Here is a 17,225-nt window from a genome sequence, read left to right on the forward strand (position 1 = left end):
GTGAAGAGTGGTTGCTGGGGTGGCATTGACAGCCGTAGATGGCAGCCCTGGGAGCCAGGCCTGGCCTCCCTTCCCGGCTTGCAGCCACTCCCCGGCGCCCTCCAGCGGTGGGGCCTGCCCGAGCGGCTCGACAAGCGGCTGGTTTGCCCCAGCATCGCCCGGCTGAGCGTTGGAGCAAGGGGGGTTCCCAGCAGAGAGGAAATTGCTTACTCACCTGTATAGCTGACTTCCCAGGTTTGGAACAGTTATGAGAATGTTTGTAACTATACACATTGCCGCAGTTATTTCCTTATAACGAATTCCTTGACGTGAAATTGCCGGGGTGGGGTGTGTGCCAGGTTCCATTTCTCTCTCTTTATCTCTGTCTCTGTCAATCACCTATCTTCTTTTTTAAAGAAGTTGTTTATTTATTTATTTATTTTGAAAGTGGGGGGCAGGGCAGCGCAGAGAGAGAGAGCGTCCCAAGCAGGCTCCGTGCTGTTGGCACAGAGCCCGACTTTGGGGCTCGAACCCACAAACCGCAAGATCATGACCGGAGCCAAAATCTACAGTCAGCTCAGCCGACTGAGCCACCCAGGTGCCCCCCAACTTTCTCCTAATACAAATAAATGTCGTTGTTACTGGTGGAAAGATATTACCCTAGCGAGTTCTAAATACTAGTGATGTTAAGCTGAACTGAAGAAAAGCTAAGTAGAGAGAACACCCTTTCTAAGTTCATGGTTTGCAAATCTGAGGTGTTCACTCTTCTACAGAGTTCGATTAAATACGGTTATATTCTGATTGAATTTTCTTTTTTCTCCATTTTCATTTTTGAAAACGTTTCTTCTTGGTTTCAGGAAGAAAGAGACAAGTCAAGAAGGCCTTTATCTACATCAGATGGGCCCAGATCCCCCTTAAATAACGTGAGGATGAGGCCAAAGGACAGTAAGGTTGAAAGCACGCAATCCTGGGCCCCCTCCCCCAGGTGCTTCGTTCAGGACCAGCCCACTCCACCGAGCCTTGGAAATAATTTCAGAATCTCCGGGGAAAGCAAACCTCCATTTGTAGTTAGACACGTGAGCCTAAAATTATTTTTCAGAGTTTGGAAGGGTGAAGGTGCGAATGAGGGCAGAATACGGGAAGGTCAGGCCATGAAGACGAATGGGCAATATTAAAATAAAGAGGGAATTCAAGCTGAATAGTAACTATGATTAAATGATGTTCACTTCCTGGAGTCATTGTCAGGAAAGCCATACGAAGCTGTCTCGTGCACAGGACTCGCTCACTGAATGTCAGTCATCCCTATTTTTAATTTTTGGAAATTATTAATAGAGGGTGATGTCTGCATGTGACAACCTGCCATTATCCAGAAGAATCAGCCAACTGACAGGGGCGGGAGATGCATAACGAAGGCTGACATGTGCTCTGTCCCCATCGCAAACTGAAGCTTCATCAGTTTTAAAGAAAACGGCTTGAGTTTTTAAAATGAGGTTGTTTTTACTTTAAAGAGCAGGAAAAACTATGTCTGAGTTAGAAGCAATGACGTGCCATACTCAAGGCCCTTAATTAAAGCTTCCTTAGGTTTAGCCCTCAGGAAGTAACGGGGAAATTTAATCGCAGCAGCCCGCATCATCTCCTTACATTTTTTTTTGACTACTATAAAAGTAACAGAGGGGTGCCTGGGTGGCTCAGTCGGCTGAGTGTCTGACTTCGGCTCAGGTCATGATCTCATGATTCATGGGTTCGAGCCCCACATCGAGCTCTGTGCTGACAGCTCGGAGCTTGTAGCCTGCTTTGGATTCTTTCTCTCAAAGATAAACATTAAAAAAAAATTTTTTTTTAAGTAATGGAAAATATAGAGAAATTGAAAAAAGATTACCTATAGGCTCACCAATGTAATATAAATAAACATTTTCTTTAATGGATTTTCTTTCACTTTTTAAATATTCATAAGGCTTTATTTTTTCCACAAACTTATAATTATACTGTATATATAGATTGGTTTCTCAATATATATGGTTAATATTACATTAAAAGCATTTCCTATATTAGTTCATATTCTTTATTCCACATTCTAGTTAATGATTTATTCTCCAGGAGTCCTTATAACTCCCAGTAGTTAACTGTGGATATTACTGTCAAATTGATAACTTGGCTTAAAGAAGTCACTGGTGGTGATGTTTGTGCATGAGATATAAGAAAGGGCACCTGGGTGGCTCAGTTGGTTGAGCTTCTGAATCTTGATTTTGGCTCATGTCATGATCCCAGGGATGTGGGATTGAGCCTTATGTCAAGCCTGCTTGGGATTCTCTCTGTCTCTCTCTCCCCCTCTGCCCCACTCCCCTGCTCGAGTGTGCTCTCTCTCTCTCTCTCTCTCTCTCAAAAAAAAAAAAAAAAAAAAAAAAAAAAAAGATACGAAGCATGCATGGTCAACCCCAAAGTCAGGGTGCTATTGATTGAGGTGACTGTTTGCAGAGCGGGTTTATAGGTTTAACAGAGATGTTATTTGGCCAGAGACCGTAGAGCAGCTGGGGTTACCTCATGGTAACCTGGGTAAAATGGTAAAAACCTAGCGACCAATCTTTAAATATTGTTGAACTGAGTTTATTGGACGCTCTGCTTCATTGCATTTCATTTTTGTGAAATACAACTGTAGTCGAGGCCCTTTGGGCTACATAATCTTAAAATCTTGATAGATTTCGTAGGGAATAAAACCTGCTTGGTGTTTATTTTATTTAACAAATTCTTGCACAGCCTCTGCTATGTACCAAGCTCTTTTCTAAATGCTTTATACGTAGTGACTCTTATGGAGCCAGATTTCCTGATGGCATGTGACGTTTCTTTAAGCAGAAGCATTAAAATTTAGAGGACTTAATGTCGTGAAGACAGTAAATTCTAATCAATAAAATTCTGAAAGTAGAATGAAGAGTAACATTATAATCTGCCTTCTTGAAATTAAAAAAAAAATGGCAGAAATAAACAAGATAAAAAAAAATCCAGCAACTCTATGCCATAAGTATTCTGAAGTAGTTAGTTCGCTATTTCAAGTGTTTGGACCTGTTTACAGATTATGTTGCCCAGTCAGGATAATAAGGTCACCTTAATTAAAATAACGCAGCTGCCACTATTCTTTTTTTTTTTTTTTTTTTTTTAAGGATACAGGCACTCAGATTGGAAGAGAATGGGGAAGGCTGAAATGTCACCTTGTGATAATCCCCTGATTTCAGGGAGGACCCTACCTAGGCCAGCACTGCGTCCTGTTTAGGAACATGAAACTGTCCTGTTTTGAAAGATTTCGAAATAAACTTCACTTACTCGTTTCTGGGCTTGATCCTGAACCTGTGGTTAGAATATAATTTGTGTCCAACTTTATGCTAAGAGCTAGCTCATACCTTCCTGTTTACCCTCAGCGAAGGTAAGGACACACAGCTTCCTTTGTTGGAATAACATTTAACATACATGGAGATATGATTCAATTTGTTCCCAACCTTTTCTTCTTTTTTTTAAATTATTAAAAAAATTTTTTTAATGTATTTTATTTTTGAGAGAGAGGGAGAGACAGAGCGCGAGCAGGGGAGGGGCAGAGAGAGAGGGAGACACAGAATCTGAAGCAGGCTCTAGGCTCCGAGCTGTCAGCACAGACCCCGACGCGGGGCTCGAACTCATGGACTGTGAGATCATGACCTGAGCCAAAGTCAGACACTTAACTGACTGAGCCACCCAGGCACCCCCCTGCCCAGCCTTCCCTTCTTACTTGCGTGGCCCGCAATTGAATGGGAGAAAGGCACTACAGGTAATGAGAAGAAGGTAACATGAGCTATGGTAGGTTCAAATCTTATTTCTTTCCTTTCTTTCAGGTGGACAGTGCGAAGCCTTTTGGTGACAATATTTCAGAGCTTCAGCCCCGGAAGTCTAGGACAAAACCTAAGTTTTCAAACTTACCTTTTCCAGGGAGAAGAGGTACTGGAGTTTCTTGTTATTCCTACAGATTCCCCAGTGGAATTACTGGGTTATTCCTACAGATTCCCCATCCTCCTTCTGAATCTTCCTTAATTCTTTTTTTTTTATGTTTATTTATTTATTTTGAGAGAGACAGCATGAGTTGGGGGGGATGGATGGGCAGAGAGAGAGAGAGAGAGAGAGAGAGAGAATCCCAAGCAGGTTCAGCACTGTCAGCACAGAACCCAATGCAGGGCTTGGATCCACGAACCATGAAATCGTGACCTGAGCCGAAACCAAGAGTCAGATGCTCAACTGACCGAGCCACCCAGGTGCTCCCTAAATCTTTCATTCTGAAGCATCCCACTTTTTTGGGGGGGAAATCTTTGGCCTAATTGTCAAGTGCCGTCCAGCTGTGGAGCTTGCAGGGAAGGCATTCCCACGGAGCAGAGGCCAGGGAGAGCTGTCCCCTTCCTGGTCCCCCTCGCTGTTGAAGGAGAATGCTCTGAGTTAGCACCGTCACGAGGTGGCTGGGCCGGAAGAGGGGCCAGCTTGTCCTGGTGGGACACCCTCAAAGGCACCCCACATAGCTAACAGAGGAGGCTCACCATTTCTCGAGATGGGAAAGAGCCGGGGGTGTGGGAGGGGATTGGTGGAGATCAAAGCTTTGCTTTACAAGAGGCCAGGTCAGCCAAGAGGAGCGCCAGCTCCACCTGAAGCAGTTAGGTTAAGGCAGGGAGTCTCACGTGCAACTGTCAGGACCCTTCTGCATTCTTTTAAAAAATTTGTTTTATGTGTACTTATTTTTGAGAGAGAGAGATTGAGACAGAACATGAGCGGGGTAGAGGTGGAGAGAGAGGGAGACCCAGAATCCGAAGCAGGCTCCAGGCTCTGAGCCGTCAGCACAGAGCCCGACGGGAGGCTCGAACCCAGGAGACGTGAGATCATGAGCTGAAGTTGGACGCTTAACGGACTGAGCCGCCCAGGTGCCCCAGGACCCTTTTGCATTAAGGGGTTTTGAATGAAGTATTCTTAAATACTATTGAGGTCCCCAAAGAGCTTTTGTTTAAGTGGATGATACCTCTTAATGGTTAGCATATTAGAAATTGAAACTGAGAAATTTGTAATATACGGGAATTTTACAAGCACACGTTCCATTAGCCACGTAGAGTGGTGATGTCATGACACATCATGTAGCTTCTGGAAAATTCTCTCGTGCGAGAATGAGAGAAAGATAACTCGTGTCTTAGTATTATTAGAATGGTTTTGACTTTGCAGATCTCCTGGAAGTTGTTGGTGAGCCCTGGGGAGGTCCCTGAACCTTATGTTGAGAGTCACTGAGTTAATGCATCCCTTGGTGGCATGTACCTTATGATGTGGCAGCTCCCAAGGTCACGGCAGTGAAGTGCATCCATTCCTGAACCTGATAAAAATTCTTAGGCTTGCAGTGCTGGCCTATTTTCTTGACGCCTGGTGGAACTGGACCGAGGCCAATCCTGACAGCACATTCCCTATTTTAGGCTTAAAGGCTTATGCTTTTAAGGGGCTACACAGATTCTTTTAGTAACTCAAACCAGTGTTCCTGGAACACGGTGACTGTTAGCAGCCGACCAAGGACAGAGTACGGGGTTTGAAGCAGAAAGTGCTTTATCACCTCTGACATTTAATTTAAGTCCTTTGGATTGAAAATCACCCACGTAGCCTATAAAAGCAGCACTGCCTTCCCTATTACCGTGAGATCAGACAACGGCAAAGTGTCCTTTCCTGGAGAGGACACGTTGGGCTTAATGCTGGCTCAGTTACGACAGGACTCTCATGCCTCACACTGGTCTCAGCCTCTCCGTCTTTTCTTAATCCTGGCAGGTGGAGAACTGAGGTTCCAGAGAAGTTACAGATTGTAGGGCACACCTACCTTTAGAGAAGACGTTCAGACCTCTGGGCTCTCAGATCCTTGGATTCCCTGTGGGTCCCAAGCCAGACCTTTGCTTAGGTCAAGGGTCAGCTCGTTCATCCCGGCCTAAGGCAGAATAAAGCAGCGGCTTCTCAAACTTGAATGTGCATTTGAATCACCTGGGGCTCTTGCTAAACTGTAGATTCTGATTCAGTAGGGCTGGGGTGGGGCCTGGGAGCCTTCTTTTCTTACAAGCTTCCCAGTAATAACAACGTGGCTGGTCCAGGGACTGCACTTTGAGAAGCAAGAGAACAGGGCAGGCCCCTTGTGAAAGGCAGAGATCCCAGCCAGTAGCAAGGGGTTTGTATCAACAGGGCAGATTTGTGGCTATAGCCGTAAAGGGCCTTAGCATTGCCAGCTCCCGGCTCAGCTAGGAGTTGGGGAGAAGGGAACTTCTGGGACAAGGTAGTCACACACACCTGCATGCCGGGAAGTGGTGGCGATTACCAGTCTTTAAAAAGCCCGTTTCGTATCTTCCTTCTTACTGTCAGTGACAGAGGGACATCAGCAGTCCATAAAAAGCCCTTGTCACTGCCTAAGCCCCAAGCGCAGAGGGGGAAGTCACGGTGTCTTTGGCCTAGCCCTGCAAATACTCATTCCAAAAGCATTTTTTTTTTTTTTTCTGACTTTGGAAGAATCCAGTTTAGTCTTGATTTTGCCTGTGTGTATTCATTTCTTCACTTCCCAGTCATCCTTACCAGTCTCTGGCCTGCGGTCTACTTACTTACTCATGATTGTTTCGGGTAATCCTAATGATTTACACTTGGCTGCATTATGTTTTCCCAAGCTCTTGTCTATTCATTGTCCCCATTTAACAATCGTGTCTGCCTTGGACAAGCATGCTGGAGAGTTGTGCATAAATAGGATCTCCACGTAAACCAAAAAGGAAGAGAATGGCAGACGCAGAGTAAATGAATTTTATATGAGAGTCACACGGTTTTCTTTTAGGCTCTGGGCAATTGGGCGAATATGAGTTTTGTTTTGTTTTCCAGGCTGCGTGAGGATTACTGAATTTACTGCTTCACTGTAGACCCTCCTTCGCCCTTTCCACGTCCCCGTGTACTGTCATTAATAATACAACTTCACCGGACCTCAAAAGGACGGAAACACTCAGAGATAGGATTACTGTGACTCAAGGGACGCATAAAAGTCGACAGTGTAATTTACAAGGGAGCGCTTAGATTCTTTAATAATTCATTCACGTGTCATAGTTTTGTGCTGCTGCGGAGGAGACCTAACAGCAGTTTTAGGGGTTCCCGGTAAAAATGAATCACTGAAACACCTGTTCCTCTCTCTTCTAGCTTCTTCTTTTGACAGCTTTGCTGCTAACATAAAGGTAATTGTAGACGTAGCATTTGTAAATGATTTATTTCCAGCTTCTAATGTCGGTTATTGTGCGTTCCCCAACGAGGGGTGGAAAGGCTATTTCCAGCAAGTGCTGCTTGTGGAATTGCTGTAGCTGCACTAGAGTTTAAGAGATGCCCAGGCGCCACTGTCCTCTTGCATTGGTCGCTCTGTTCCCCTCCTACAAGCTCTTTCCTTTTGTGGAATGAATCACCAGGGTCGAACGCCCCAGTACCTGCTTTACCAGTTGGTATTTTTATTGCTTTTTTCCCCCAATCAAATACTTTTCATGACACAAAGAGGTGGCAAGCCACTTACTCTTGAAGTTTGGTTTGTCAAGGTGAAGGCTCACACTTGTACGTTACAACATGAAAATAGATGTAGGCAGAGGGATGGGATATACTGAGCTTTTGATGCCACGGCCTTTAAATATTTTATTTAAGAAATTGTATCTTTACCAAACCCGATAATCCCTGATCCTCTCAAATCAAAGTTCGGAGCATGAGTTTATTTTGGCTTGTTCATATGTGCCAAACGTGCAGAATTTTGGTTTTCCTTCCCTTGACCTTGACTCCTCAGCATGTTGTTTCAGTACCGCCTACTCCTGCCGTTCTTTTACTGCAGGAGCTCCTTGGGGCAGGTACTCAATTAGCTTGCCCCCTTCCTCATCCCTCCCACCCCCGGCTCTAATTAAGCAGACCAAAGCAAAATGACAGCTAAAGAATAATGCACATTGTCACTCAGGTTATCAAAGAGCCAGATGAACGGATTGTTTTAAGGAAAGAATCACCATCACCTTTAGATTCAAGTAAGTTTGGAAAACCGTCGCCCAGTTATGGTAACCAAGGGGACGCCGATTTCCACCGGGAAGCCCCGTTTGCCACCTACCAGCCTTCCAGATCTTCTAGCCCTCTTCTGGATCAGCCCCTTCTCCGAGAAAGGTCAGCGGCCAGCACCCGTCTCTTCGTTTGAAGAGCGTGTTGTGGTCTAGTGGGAGTAAAGCCTGGTCACTTCACCAGTTGGCTTCCTGACGAGTGTTCAGCTGGTGATAGGAAAAATCACCATTTCTTTTCAAATCTTCCCAGAAGGAAGGATTGAGCCTTTTCTCTTGCCTGTGGAAAGCATATCTCATGATTGTTGAAAATGGGACAGACAGCTAACTTGGTGTAGATACTATTTATCTATCCGTTTTTTCATCTTTCGTAAGTTTAAACCTTCAAGAGTTTGATTTCTTTATTTTTTTTAAATAATTTTTAAAAAATGTTTATTTGTTTTTGAGAGAGAGTGAGAGACAAAGTGCAAGCTGGGGAGGGGCAGAGAGAGAGAGAGATGTAAAATCCGAAGCAGGCTCCAGGCTCCGAGCTGTCAGCACAGAGCCCACGGGATCTGTGGGGCTCGAACCCACGAACCGTGAGATTATGATCTGAGCCGAAGTCAGACGGCCAACTGAGCCACCCAGGCGCCCCAAGAGTTTGATTTCACCAGTAGAAAAGCACCCACTATAGAAAGTTGGGAAATTCCAGAAAGACAGGGGTGAAAAAAAATCATCCATAGTTCTGCCACCCAAAGACAAGAATTACTAACATGTAGGTGTATTTCTAGACATGTTTTCTTGGTTTATTTATATGATTGCCACAAATAATAAACCCCCCCCACAATTGCACCTATCTGGTAAGCAGGACAAAATTGAGAGAAGAACCCATATTTCCCAAATTGTACTCTCTGGTAAGATGACCAGCCATCCAGTTGGCCTGGGACTCTTCTGACTTTGGCTCTTAAAGTCCTGCATTCCGGGAAACGCCTTACTCCCAGTAAACCATGACATGTGGTCACCTTAATGCTGGGAAGTGGTGAAGATTATATATTTATATATATATATATATATATATATATATATATATATATATATTTTTTTTTTTTTTTTAAGATTTTTAATGTTTATTTTTGAGAGACAGAGATGTGGCACGAGTGGGAGAGGGGCAGAGAGAGAGGGAGACACAGAATCCGAAGCAGGCTCCAGGCTCCGAGCTGTCAGCACAGAGGCTGACGTGGGGCTCGAACTCACGAGCCGTGAGATCATGACCTGAGCTGAAGTTGGACGCTCAGCTGATCGAGCCACCCAGGCGCCCCCTGAAGATAATATTTTTAAGACAGCTTTAAAAAAGGAATAATTGACATTATATTAGTCTCAGGCATACAACAAGCATCATGATTGGATATCTGTACAGACTACAAAATACTCACCACGGTAAATCCAGTATGCACCTGTTGCCATAGTTACACATTTTTTTTTTCTTGTGATGGGAATTCTGGACGTTTATTCTTGCAGCAACTTTTAAATATGCAATATGGTAGTAACTCTAGTTGCCATGCTGTCCTTTACATCCCTAGGACTTATTTTATTATTATTTTTAATGTTTATTTTTTATTTTTGAGAGAGAGAGAGAGAGAGAGAGAGAAGGAGAGGGACACAGAGGGAGAGAAAGAATCCCAAGCAGGCTCCGTGCAGTCAGCACAGAGCCCGATGCAGGGATGACATCATGACCTGAGCTGAAGTTGGACACTTAACCGACTGAGCCACCCAGGCGCCTCTGGAAACACTAACACTGAAGACGTTTCTCCTGATCTCTGAGAACTTGCAACTTAGCAGAGGATGTAAAAACAAATGTGTACCGAGAGCTTTCTACAAGGCAGGACTTTGAGAATAGTGTAGACCAAATGTTATCAGAGTATAAAGCAGGAAGAAGGAATGCTTCATGGAGCAGGTGGTGTTTCCCAGGTGGGCCTTGAGGGGAGGGGATTGGATTCTGATGGAGTTAATGGAGGGGAGGGATTGGAGGTGAGAAGCCACAGGGCTCTGGCACCTTCTAGAAGTTAGAGCAGCTTGAGGGAACAGTGGGTGCCAAGGCTGAGGGTCTGAGGGACTGTGGAAGCCAAGCTAATGGAAGGCAGTGGGGAGCTTTTTCAAGTTCATTCTCAGGAGTTAGGACATTTGACTGTAGGATGATGGCTCTGGCTGCAGATCAGATTTTTATCCTCTACCCCTGGCGGATCAGCAAGTTCTGTGTGCCCCAAATCACTCTAAATGGAGAACTTTGGAACTAATTAGACTATGAGTTTGTAGATAAGGCTACGATCAACTGTGACAAAGGACAGCACAGTCACAGAAAGGCCATCTGGCTTGCCCAGGACTGTCCAGTGTGTATCATACATTAATTGAAGAGAATGATTTCAACATATTGCTACATTTCTTAGGAATTTTTAGAAAACAATGTGTGTTTTTTAATCCTTGCATAGCTTTTTAAAAATATCTATTATTTTTGAGAGAGAGAGAATGAGCACAAGCAGGGGAGGGGCAGAGAGAGAGGGAGACACAGAATCGGAAGCAGGCTCCAGGCTCCGAGCTGTCAGCGCAGAGCCCGACGTGGGCCTTGAACCCACGAACCGTGAGATCATGACTTGAGCCAAAGTCGGATGCTTAGCCGGCCGAGCCACTCAGGCGTCCCCCTCCCCCATCCCAATGTCAGACATTAACCAAATAATGACAAAATGTCACTGGGTGAAGTGCTATGAATGACGTTGAATGGACTCCAAGTGCCCATAGGAGGGGAGCCGGCTCCCTCTACAGGAGGGGGCTCAGGGGGGACTTTGCTGAGAAATCAGTGATTGGACTGAGCTCTGAAGGGGAGTCGGGGTTAGCACGGAGTGGGGATCGGGGTGGGAGTGGCAGCATTCCAGGCCCTAGCGAGCAGTGCTGGCGGGTGTGGAAGGGAGAAAGTGCCTCCTATGTGAGGAACCGAAAGGCACCCTAAGGTGTGTGGTGAAGTTTGGGTCTGCTCAGCCTAAAGTAGGCGAGATAAACAGTAAATTCCTGGGCCCAGTCGGTCAGGTTAAGCGTCTGACTCTTGATTTTGGCTCAGGTCATGCTCTCGTGGTTCTTGAGATCGAGCCCTGTGTTGGCATCTGCACTGACAGTGGAGCCTACTTGGGATTCTCTCTCTCTCTCTCTCTCTCTCTCTCCCCCCTCTCCCTGTCTCTGTCCCTCCCCCACTCACATGCATGCATGTATGCATGCCGTCTCTCTCAAAATAAATAAATAAACGTTAAAAAAAGTCCTTGTGGTGGAAAACAATTGGGATTACGTTTCGTGTTAAACATTGGCGGATTAAATTTTTCAACGTGAACGCAGGCTTTATTCTTTAGAGAGCTATCTGAAGCACGCAGCAAAGAAGAAGAGAATCCCTCACAGGCACCCACCCCCACACAGGCCATTCTCCACCCTGTGGTTTTTATTCGTCAGTGTGTGTTGTATGCATCGGGGTTAATAAGGACACTGAAACCACACTATGTATACAGGTTGCCTGTTGCTGCTTTTTCTTGCCATCAGGCTGTGAATATCAGCCCACAGCGTTCCGTATTCTAGTGTCCTTTTCAGCAGTTGCCTAACACTCTGACCTGTTTCATTTTCTGAGCAGATTCCACCTTTATTCTCAGTCCACTTGGAGGAAGATCCACGAGAGGGTGTGCAGTCTTCTGACATCCCACAGAGCTCAGCAACACCTAAACAAGGTAGGGCTTCTGGGAACACCTAATCGCTGACAAAGTTCCACGGGAACCAGGACTTACAGTCTCCGAGGGGGGTGTGTTGGTGGGGGGAAGATGGACATTAATCAGGCCACCGTAGAAATAAATGTACAGTTGTGACACTTACCAAGGAGGGTGCATGGGGTCCTGAGAGCGTACGAAAGGGGGGGTATTGCCGTGGTTGGGAATCAGGGTGGGCTTCCCTGAGGAAGAGACACAGGAGCTTCCATCTGACCCATGAGTGCAGCTACTTTGCAGTTCAACATGCACGGGGCAGAGGTCCTGCATCGTGAGGGCGCACGGTCCTTTCAGGGACTGAGGGAGGACCTCTCACCGGTCCGGAGCACAGTTTCTAACCCATAGTTAGATATACCCAGTACTCTGTCTACTGCGGAGTGCAGCACGAGCTAAGGGACCTGTCGCCATTTCCAAGGAATTCCAATGAGAGGTTAATTTCTGGTCTTTTTAAGGAAGGGAATCCTTTCAGAATGTAAAAAAAAGGAAAGGAAAGGAAAGGAAAGGAAAGGAAAGGAAAGGAAAGGAAAGGAAAGGAAAGGAAAGGAAAGGAAAGGAAAGGAGGAAAGGAGAGAGAAGAAAAAGAAGGAAAAAAGAAGAAAGTATCTGCATTTATTTACATATATAGTAAACCCCAGTGCCCCCCATGGATGGATTTAACGACACCATGTAGCAGTTGAAGCGGTCATCTTGAGTTATATAAACACTGGCATGTTCTAGATTTATAGGATGATACTCATAAATGAGCATTGGGGCACCTGGGTGGCTCACTTGGTTAAGCATCTGACCGGCTCAGGTCACGATCTCGCAGTTCGTGAGTTCGAGCCCCGTATCGGGCTCTGTGCTGACAGCTCAGAGCCTGGAGCCTGCTTCGGATTCTGTGTCTCCCTCTCTAGCTGCCCCTCCCCCGTTCACGCGCGCGCTCTCTCTCTCTCTCTCTCTCAAATTAATAAAAGCATTAAAAAATACAAACAAATAAATATTGATTTTCATGGAGAGGGTTGTGAATTACTTTTCTTCTTCTCTGCAAAGTCATTGGCTTTGCTTTGTTAATTTCTAGTCTTTTTAAGGAAGGGAATCCTTTCAGAATGTAAAAAGAAGGAAAGGAAAGGAAAGGAGGAAAGGAGAGAGAAGAAAAAGAAGGAAAAAAGAAGAAAGTATCTGCATGTATTTACATATATAGTAAACCACATGTATGGGGCATGCATGGGTCACAGACCTCTTTTTGTTTGTTTGTTTGTTTGTTTGTTTGTTTTAAGTAGGCTTCATGCCCAGTGCGGGGGTTTGAACTCATGACCCTGAGATCAAGACCTGAGCTGAGATCGGGAGTCATTTGCTTAACTGTCTGAGTCACCTAGGTACCCTCCCCACCCCCCCCACCCCCCCGGCCTCTTACATGCAGAAGCACACATCTGGGTATCGTTGATCTATATGACACTGTGAGTAATGCAATTGCCAGGTTTGTTTTGTTACAGGAATATACTATCTCTGAAACAAAGTATATCCTTGAAAGACCAAGTTACCCGCTGAAGAAATACCCAGTGCAGGAACAGAGATACTTTTAAGCGGCTGTCTTACGTAAGTGAGCAGCTTAAGTGCTGTTTCCCATTTTGATTTGCTTAATTTCCTGTCAACATGAAATAACTAGAAAATGTGGTGGACAGGAGACGGGGTGGAGACCTAAGAGCCACATTCTTCTTCCACGCGGTAGAACCACAGCACGCGTGTCTGTGGTCGGCTAGCCCGGTCTCTGTCTCTGTCTCTCTTTCTCTCCCCTCCTTCCCACCCTCTTATTTAATGGGACCTCTTTGAGCTATAGGCTCTCTTTCCTGCTGTGGGGTATTTACACATGCTGCCCTCCATCTAGAATACTGCTTCCAGACCCTGCTTGGGTCACTTCTATTTATCCTTTGGTCTCGTGACCAAAGCGCTCTGCACTTTTCTTGGGAAAAGTATCCTTGTATCAGATCACCTTCCGCTGTGGTTGGTGCTCGGTAGGTATCCCTTTATGAGTGAGTGTCGAACGAGGGGATGAGGCCAACTCTAGGATTCAGGTGTTATGGTAAGTAGTTGGCCATATGATGCAGTGAATTCTGTTCTTTTCCTCTCCTGCCTGGGCCTAGAATTAGAATAGCTCTTCCTTACAAAGTGCTTCCTGAGTGCCAGAAACTGGTCCAAACACTTTGCGTGCATTAGATGAGTGAATGTTGGGGCGCCTGGGTGGCTCAGTCGGTTAAGCGTCCGACTTCAGCTCAGGTCACAATCTCGAGGTCCGTGAGTTCAAGCCCTGCGCCGGGCTCTGGGCTGATGGCTCAGAGCCTGGAGCCTGCTTCCAATTCTGTGTCTCCCTCTCTCTCTGCCCCTCCCCCGTTCATGCTCTGTCTCTCTCTGTCTCAAAAATAAATAAAGGTTAAAAAAAAATTTAAAAAAAAGATGAGTGAATGTCTAATTCTCATAACAACCCTATGAAGTAGGTTCTGTCATTAGTCCCATTTCATAGATAGAGAAACTGAGGCGCAGGGAGGTTAGGTGCCGTGCTCAAGGTCACATGGCCAGTGGATGGCATGGCCAGGAATACGAACATTCTGTGGCCTCCCGAAACCTAGATTGTGTGATAGGGGAGCCCTGGGGAGAAAGAGCAGAGCCCTTGGGAATCTGAGCAAAGTCCGTGGACGGTGCCCTTGAACATCTCCCTCGGGGATCCTGTGTTGTTGTATTATGTAGTCCCTAGCATCCTAGCAACATCAAAATGATTATGAGTCTTTTTAAACCATAAAGGAGTGTGAGATGAGATGCTAGGTTTTCACAGTAGTTGGGCACCAGAAAATCTGGCTCGAGGGTCACTCATGCTTCAGGGCACAAGTTGCTTGCACACCCCCTCCCCCCCACCTCCAGGGCTGGCCAGGACTCGCTGCCTTTAGCACCGAGGTGTGGGGAGGACAGCTCAGTAATAGCCCATTCTCCAAGCTTCTACCCCAGAACGTTCTGCTTGGTAGACTAAAGGATAGATGCTGGGCCACTGAATCTCCAGTTGCCAAAATAGTCATCTCGGCATTTATTAGGCAGTTATACGGAACAGGGCCCACATAATTACCGCCATGGGAACCGTGCCCACATAATCACTGAATGCCAAGTTGTGTTGGCATCAAGTTCCAAAACCAGCTGATACGTGGATGCCGATGGGAGGGGAGAGAGTGAAGGGAAGAAAAAAAATGAGTAACTTCTTAGAAAGTGGGTTTCCTTTGGGGCATCTGGCTGGCCCAGTCCAGTAGAGCATGTGACTCTTGATCTCAGGGTCATGAGTTTGAGCCTCATGTCGGGGATGAGTTTACTTAAAAAAAAAGAAAGATGGGCATCTGGGTGGGTCAGTCAGTTGAGCGTCCGACTTTGGCTCAGGTCATGATCTCGTTGTCCGTGAGTTCGAGCCCTGCATCGGGCTCTGTGCTGACAGCTCGGAGCCCGGAGCCTGTTTCAGATTCTGTGCCTCCCGCTCTCTCTGCCCCTCCCCCACTCGTGCTCTGTCTCTGTCTCTGTCAAAAATAAATAAACATTAAAAAAAAATTTTTAAAAAGAAAGAAAGAAAATAGGTTTCCTTCCAAACACAAGTTCCCACCCACTGGTTTGGAATAGTCTCGTAGGCCTTCTCTGGAAGTGCTCCATACCACTCCCCGATCACCCCCCACTGTTTGGGTCATGCATTCCTGGGGAGGCAGGAGTCCTGGAGGGCTGTGTCCGTGAAAGTGTTCATGCGTGCAAAGAAACACGGGTGACCTTGGCTCATCTTAAGCAAACAGGGCACTTATTACAAGGATGCTGAGTATCTCAGTGAATCTAGGGAGGATCCAAACAAGCAAGATCAGGCCACTAAAATGGGACGGCTAGAGTCCCCCCTCTGGGTCAGGAAGACAGTCCCAGAGAGGAGCATCCATAGAAGACCCCCGTGGGCTTCCACTACCTCTCCCCAACCTTGATTTTCTCGAGGACCGTCTCCCACTTGGAGACTCCAATTCTTATCGCTTGCCTTTGCCACTTCGGCTCTCTTGCTGTTGACCAGCTGTCCCCCTCCTGGGTGCCTAGTGATCTCAAGACTGGGGGAAATGAAACAGTCGACTCTTACCACAAAAGGACCAGCAATTCTTGACCCAGAAACAGTGAATCCAGTTGTCTGACAAGGGAACGGGCGGAAGAATCGGGTAGTGGGGGTGGGAATACATCTCTTTCTCCTTATTCTGGATGATTTGGGACTTGGCACTTTTGGTATAAAACAGATTATCCCTTGTATACTTCAAAATGGTTAAAATTTTACAAACCATGAACATAAAATTTTGTGTTATGTGAATTTTGCCACCAAAAAAAAAAAAAAATCCCGTATACCACTCCCCACCCCCTAGTTCTCTTAGAATGCGTGCTTGTCTCTGTGTTTCGGTCCTTACCAAGTGTGTGAGCTGACTGTGTGTGTCTGGCAGGTGCTCACTGAGACTCCGCTTTCAAGGGCGAGCTTTCAGGGCTGTCCTCTGCGACGCCTGGTCCCTCAGGCAGACTGAGGCCCGCTGCCCTCTGCTCCCGAACGAACCTCCACTTAGCACCTCATTCCCGCAGCCACGTATTATAGTTGGTTTTCCTTGTGAAAACCCTCCGAGGAAGGGGACAGAGACTGACCAAACGGCACCAGCTCCAGCTCACTGAGTTCCAGCACCATGGCCGGTCTGCAGCAGGGGCCAGTCCGCTAGGAATGCTTCCAGCCAGAGGGCGGGCAGGGAACCCAGGCCTCGTGTCCTCAGACACAGACGAGAACCGTAGCACAAAAACATCTCTGAAATTAAAGAATAGGGGGGCGTCTGGGTGGCTCAGTAGGTTAAGCATCTGACTCTTGATTTCGGCTCAGGTCACGATCTCACAGTTCATGAGCTCGAGCCTCATGTCTGGCTCTGTGCTGACAGCCTGCTTGGGATTCTCTCTCTCCCTCTGTCTCTGCCCCCAACCCCCCATGTGCCCTCTCTCCTCTCTCAAAAATAGACATTAAGAAATATTAAAGTGGGGTGCCTGGGTGGCTCAGTTGGTTAAGTGTCCGACTTCAGCTCAGGTCGCGATCTCGTGGTCCGTGGGTTCATGCCCCGCGTCGGGCTCTGGGCTGATAGCTCAGAGCCTGGAGCCTGCTTCTGATTCTGTGTCTCCTCTCTCTCTGCCCCTCCCCCGTTCATGCTTTGTCTCTCTCTGTCTCAAAAATAAATAAACGTTAAAAAAAAATAAAAAAAAAGAAAAATTAAAGAGTAGCAAAATGGAAAAAAAATCAAGAAAGAAACCAAAAAAGGACAAAAGTTAATTAAAATGATGATTTTTGGTCTGTCTCAGCTCATTAGGCCTCCAGGTCCTAAGACAGTGGTTGGTACAGCTCCCAGCCTCACTCTGTCTA

At 46.2% G+C, this 17,225-nt stretch overlaps 1 protein-coding gene across 2 annotated transcripts in view; it reads left to right on the plus strand.

Moving 5' to 3' along the window:
• Nucleotides 1–17,225, plus strand: part of SPATA6L (spermatogenesis associated 6 like) — a 48,325-nt gene that overhangs the window by 30,612 nt on the left and 488 nt on the right. For both annotated transcript variants that reach the window (XM_023243286.2, XM_023243288.2), the window contains 6 exons: nt 837–1,055; nt 3,837–3,939; nt 7,171–7,205; nt 7,958–8,154; nt 11,689–11,782; nt 13,288–13,390. In XM_023243286.2, the coding sequence (XP_023099054.2) occupies nt 837–1,055; nt 3,837–3,939; nt 7,171–7,205; nt 7,958–8,154; nt 11,689–11,782; nt 13,288–13,377 (738 nt within the window). In that variant the 3' untranslated portion in view covers nt 13,378–13,390. The remainder of the gene's footprint in view (nt 1–836; nt 1,056–3,836; nt 3,940–7,170; nt 7,206–7,957; nt 8,155–11,688; nt 11,783–13,287; nt 13,391–17,225) is intronic.

The sequence above is a fragment of the Felis catus genome, chromosome D4, assembly GCF_018350175.1.
Source record: "Felis catus isolate Fca126 chromosome D4, F.catus_Fca126_mat1.0, whole genome shotgun sequence".
Taxonomy (NCBI): Eukaryota; Metazoa; Chordata; class Mammalia; order Carnivora; family Felidae; genus Felis; species Felis catus.